This window comes from Bidens hawaiensis, unplaced genomic scaffold (genome assembly GCF_021521415.1).
Source record: "Bidens hawaiensis isolate Kalapana, Puna unplaced genomic scaffold, B.hawaiensis_p1.1 tig00024458_1, whole genome shotgun sequence".
NCBI lineage: Eukaryota > Viridiplantae > Streptophyta > Magnoliopsida > Asterales > Asteraceae > Bidens > Bidens hawaiensis.
The window spans coordinates 118469-124525 of record NW_027493862.1 but is presented as its reverse complement, the minus strand read 5'-3'; the positions used below and the strand labels follow the sequence as shown (position 1 = coordinate 124525).

Sequence of the window (6057 nt, the reverse complement as noted above, 5' to 3'; positions counted from 1 at the left end):
TCTCAATATTTCTTTCAAATTAAAGTAGAAATCTTAAATATGTATAGTTAACACAAAATACAATTCAATTTTGATATGATTTATGAGATTTATAAACCATATACCCTAAGTCTCTAACCCCAAAAGTACAAACAAAAATTAAAGTTCAAAATTATACAAGTTTGAAAACTAGATAATGATCTAATCATAAGAGTACCAACAAGTATGTTGTATAATATCATTATCATATTCAGTTGGCTCGACTGAAAAAGAAATTGGAAAAAAAATACCTTAAAAGACTTTGGGCCTCTATTTTAGGCCTTCAATTGTTGGTGATTTGTATTTGGTTCTTCTTTTTTATCCCAACTTATCAACTCTCAGTATGTAGAACTACAATATTACATGTTGGAGTGTTATTTATCTTTGTGTATTTTTTTTCTTTGAATTTTACATAAATTGGACGTCCATATGTATACTCTTCATAAAAGATTAATCTTTTTGGTTGATGCATCGATTTAACGTTAACCCTTACAAATTATAATTATTAGTTATTTATACATGGAAATTCCATTTAGGTATTCACAATAGGTTTTCTAAGTTGTGTGAGCGTGTGTACTGTTTTTTTAGAGTGTGGCAATAGATGAATGAGAGATAAAATGCTATTGTCTATGAGTAAATTTGGAGAAACGTTATTCATACTTTATATTTTTTAATATTTGCTAAAAATTATTGTTAGTGAATGAGAGAGAAAATGTAATGATAAATGTCTAAAAAATATTATTTAATTGAAAAGACAATGATTTTTATTGTAATTAACTAATTATAGATGGAAATAGATGACCTGTCGGGAATGCTTTTATTCATCAATCTTTAAATATTGTATCTTTTTAATTCTGTACTATTAATAGTGTACAGTTATTTATAATTTTAATAATTATAAAGGAATCAATTCATTATTTTTTAAACTAACTAATTTTTATTATTTATATTAAACGGTAAATTATGTAAAATATATAATTCCAGTTAACTATTCGGTTAGCACATGGGTCTCAAGCTAATTAAGGGAAAATTCCTAAAATAGCCCATTTATAGTTAATGTTTCCAAGTTTGTCCCCCCATAATTCAAGTTTCCAATTTTATCCCTTTGGTATCTCGTCGCCGACGACATGATAGCGAACACCGACGACATGATAGCGAACACCGACGATGCGTTACCGATGCGTTGTATAACATAGGGTTGACGATGCGTTATGTTGCTAACGTAGGGTAGCAGCGATGCGTTATCACTAACGTAGGGTCCCGACGTCATGTTATATAACCTAACATGTCGTTTCAGCGTTTTCACTAACGTAGGGTCCCGGCGTCATGTTATCACTAACGTAGGGTCCCGGCGTCATGTTAACATGTCGCGGCGACCTATTCCAGCCAACTTGTGCCACGTGTCGTTATCCTATTTGTTTCGGTAACGCATCGTCGGTGTTCGCTATCATGTCGTCGGTGTTCGTTATCATGTCGTCGACGATGAGATACGAAAGGGATAAAATTGGAAACTTGAATTATGAGGGATAAAATTGGAAACACAAACCATAAATGGGATATTTTAGGAATTTTCCCGCTAATTAATATATTAAGACCACACGTGCTATGTTGTAAATTTCATTTAATGAAAATAAGGAAGAAAAATACGAGCCATACAAAAAGTGACAAAGATATTCCAACACACTAATACTATAAATAGAGTTCAAAGAGAAGCTGCAACGACTATTAAATGGTTCATTTTATTATGCGGTTCATTTCAACAAGATGTGCCCTAAAAGTTGGCCACATGACTTCTCAACACCAATAAATTCCAATATGCTTCATCATAAAGAATAATCAACATTATTTGTTTCTTTAATAGCCTTTTGCATACTTATGACTCAGTGGCTCATTCGATCATCTCAATTTTTACTACCCGACAACTTTTATGTGCACTATTATCACATGTGCTTCATCATATATTAATATTCTTTCTATGAAGTTAACCTTCAAATGAAGCTAATTAAGCTAGGTTTAGTTTTTGATCGAACTACAAATAATTTTAATAGCCCATAACTTTGAGATTTCCATTAGCCTATGTGTAGTGGAGGGGCTAAGAAACGGGAGATTTGCGCCATGTAACGCCCAGTCAGCAAAGGGTAAGTTTTCGTTTTTTTGGGTGTAATGGTGTTGTAGCCCTATATATATATCACACTCACAAACATATATAAACACAAGCAGGTGAGAAATAGTTCGCCACACAAATCGCCCACGAGGGGGGGGGGGTTGCGCCCCTACTCGCCCAACTTAGGATGGATGGTGTAGGCACAAAAAGGTGACCGTAAAGGCGTGATATCTTGCACCCCCCCCCCCCTTCGACTACCCAACAAACACTAGATGTTTAAAAGATTATGTTTAAAGTATTCACACAACTCAAACATATTTACATTTACGGAAGTAGAAAGATACATACCCTTGTTCTTATATCAAGCTTACAAATAGATTTATACATTAGTTATAATAACTTGTGTCTAAATAGCACTAATGAAATCACAAATACAAACACATAAGAATATAGTTTAAAAACTATATTCTTATTTATAGGCAATACACATTGACTAATGCAATGCTCCTAATTTGCGGTTCTTTAACATCACATAACATTTTACTAGTTATATCATTACACAAAACCAAGAGGATCTTTCTCTATAACATTTGCATCATTGCTCTTCATTCTTCTAAGTTTAAAAGAAGACACCGATTTGAAAGAAGACACGGATTGAACCGGTCTATCTGTATATCGAATAAAACTGTAGCATAGCACCCCTGATGTAGTCCCTATTACCGGACCGACAATATACACCCAAATGGCCTTAAAGTTGTTGCTAGCTATTGCAGGTCCAATGGAACGTGCTGGGTTCATCGATCCTCCTGATACCGGTCTAAAAGTTGCATAGACATTTTACATAATATATGTTATATTTATTATGAAGTAAATAGTATATAAAGTTATAATATTAATTAAAAGACTGGGTTTTGTTATTTAAAAAGGACTTGCGACACAACTTGTTACCTGTTTGCCCTCTGTTTTGATGTAAACACTTCATATAATTTGTTTAAAATTGTAATTTTAAAAAATAAAACTATTTATTAAAAAAAAAAAAATTGTACCCTGCCAAGATAGAAGTAATACAAACTGCTGATCCAACTGCTATACCTGCTAGCTCTCCTACCTACAAACACGTTAACGTTTATGTTTTCATTTCTGGTCGAATAATTTCTAATAACTTGTTTTCTAAATATATAAAACACGTTCTTACGGCTTTAGAATCTGTGGCCACCGCTGACGTGACAAACATCATACAAAAAGTAACTATGATCTCCATTATCAACGCTTGTAGGTCTGTCCCGGAAGGTGTTGTTGTCCCTAAATGTTTAACTTGTTCTAGCAACACTCGTAGGGCAAATGAAGCCGATATGGACCCCGTCAACTGTGCTGCGGCGTATATAGGAACCTGCATAGATTTAACCACTCAATTTAATTATTTAACTCATTTTTTATTTTTTTTAATAGAAATAAGTTCTGTGTCATGATCAAAATAAATAAAGGTGGTATGGAATGAAATTAACATAAAATTTCTGTCTGCATACTAATAAATAAGTTGAAATTGACCCATGCATATATGCATTAATATAGGAAATAATTGAATATAATGGAGAGTGCCAACTACTAGTAGGTCCTCAGGTGGCCCAGTCACATTCCTTATGGTTTAGAATGATTCAATGGCCTCAAGGACTCAAGGTCCCATCTTTGTCACTTTAACCACATAGTGCTAGCCTTTTGGTTTGATTTTCGAATGTATGGTGCCAACGCAGCGACGTGTACATATATGTGTGGTCTAGGCCCTAGGCGTACCTGAATCCAAGGAAAATGACCCACGGTTGCAAACGCAAGCGTGACGGCAGGGTTCATGTGCGCACCAGAAATATGTCCAACAGCATAGATCATAACAGTTACAATAAGCCCACCCGCAACTGAGGCTCCAAGCTGGGACACCTTGCGGTCATCACTTGTGGTAAGTGCCGCGGCTCCACATGTCACAAACACTAACAAGAATGTAGCCACCACTTCCGCTACCACCTGTTCACAAAACACAAAATCATTATATAGAATTATAGATAATATGACATGAATCATGCCGGAGGTCTCACCAGAAGCAGCCTCTCTATCCCTATGGGATAGAGGTAAGACTGTCTACATCTTACCCTCCTCAGACCCTACCATAGCTTTGCTATTGGTGGGATATATTAATTACGGTGATTATGATAACATGAATCATGCATCATGCCATGCATCATGAAAATGGTATCTTATATCTTACCTTTCGTGAGAAACCGGGAGGGTAGTCAACTAGCGATAATATAGAGACTTTGAGCTGATGGATTTTCAGTGTTTCACTTGTGATGATGGGTAACTCATGCCCGCCACCATTCGGATGTATATCTGACATGATTACAAACGTAAAAAAATATAAAACGAAATCGCGAAAAAAAAGGATCAAGCAAAGGGTATGTGGTGAGGGAGTGGTTATGATAGTTGTAGCTAGAAACTAAGACTACAAATTGATATCTTAAGTGCTCAAGGTTCTTCTACTTATATACAATTTTTGTAGCCTATCCATATAAGACCAACTATTGTTAACATGCATATTTTGCGGTAAAAGGTATATAACTTTTTAAAATAAGATGAGGTTATGGGCCACATAAGTCATAACTAGTGATCAGAAATGACTCCACACTACCAACACACTTTGGCCCATTGACAGACCTAACAATAACACCCAACCCATTTCCTTTGAAAATTTTGCATTAGATTTATTGGATTTTAACAATCCATATTGAACAGTATTGTCTGATAATAATCCCTATTTATTTTATCGCCACTGACGGTCCCAAATTTAAAAAAGTTGACCCTCAGTGATCCACCGTTAAAAATGACTTAAAGGCGTTATACATTTTTCCGAATTTCAAACCAATGTTTTAGGGCTTTTGATCGTAAAGATGATACAAATCGATTGATGTAAAACTTATCTCAAAATGGTGATCCAAACGGCTTGATTTTTGTTAATTGTAAGATCGAACACTCGGGTTGAAGCATTATCTCGTTGTTTTGGAGCACCATTTTGAACTAAGTTTTACATCAATCGGTCTGCCCGTATCCTTCTTCCGATCAAAAGCCCTAAGACATTAGTTTAAAATTTGGAAAAAAATATAACACCGTTAAGTCCTATTTAACGGGGATCATTGGGGGTCAACTTTATTAAATTTGGGATCACCAGCGACGATAAAATGAATAAGGATTATTATCGGTCATTACCTTTTAATAAAATTTATTAAAATTCAATAAACTGCTTTTTGCATTACAATATTTTATTAACTTCTTTGAAAATTTTTTATTTGCATAGATTAAATTTGTTTATTTATTTTTTTGTTGGTGGACAAAACAAATGTGTTGGACAGACTAAAGACGGATTTTAAAGCTTATCAATAATACGGCATTCTTGTCTTCTGTGATATTACTTTTTAATATTTAAATACAGGCTAATCATATAAAAAATCATTCTATTGTTTATGTTAATATACGAATCATATTGTTACAATAATACCGGAGATATTTAATTGCAACAAAGTGGAAGATCTTATCCAACATCTTACCGGAATACTCAATTGCAAACACCTTTTTTTTAAACTTTGAATACAATTATTTATATTTATATAATTAATATATATTTGATATTTTATGGGTCTTAATAACTGGCTCAATAAAGCGAAGATACGCCCAACATTGATCAGATGGCATGAACGGAAACGTATCCGAACCCAACAAGCTAATCTAAACTGTTTCGGACGGATATTCAGTTATGAGATCAGTTTTAAAAAAACTTTCAGGTTGGAGCATCACTGAACATAGGGGACAACTATTATGTTACCCAAGTTTGTTACCCAAACCATACCCATAAATATATTTATTTTTATTTCCGTCTTCATGTATCCTTAGGT

The 6057-nt window shown here is 34.1% G+C and overlaps 1 protein-coding gene across 1 annotated transcript; it reads right to left on the bottom strand.

The window, feature by feature from the left end:
• Nucleotides 1-2571: 2571 nt before the first annotated feature.
• Nucleotides 2572-4606, bottom strand: LOC143569333 (aquaporin NIP2-3-like). Its single transcript, XM_077055280.1, has 5 exons — nucleotides 4380-4606; nucleotides 3914-4138; nucleotides 3318-3512; nucleotides 3169-3230; nucleotides 2572-2939 (listed from the first exon to the last, which is right to left on the bottom strand). Exons 1-5 carry the CDS (start codon nucleotides 4506-4508, stop codon nucleotides 2678-2680), a joined length of 873 nt encoding a protein of 290 aa, XP_076911395.1. The 5' UTR covers nucleotides 4509-4606; the 3' UTR covers nucleotides 2572-2677.
• Between the last annotated feature and the right edge of the window lie 1451 nt (nucleotides 4607-6057).

Coding starts and splice junctions, on each gene's coding strand:
- LOC143569333 (XM_077055280.1), bottom strand. CDS start 4,508: ATGTCAGATATACATCCGAATGGTGGCGGGCATGAGTTACCCATCATC. Junction 3,231..3,317: donor TGGCCACAGATTCTAAAGCC/GTAAGAACGTGT, acceptor ACGTGTTTGTAG/GTAGGAGAGCTAGCAGGTAT. Junction 2,940..3,168: donor ATTACTTCTATCTTGGCAGG/GTACAATTTTTT, acceptor TGCAACTTTTAG/ACCGGTATCAGGAGGATCGA.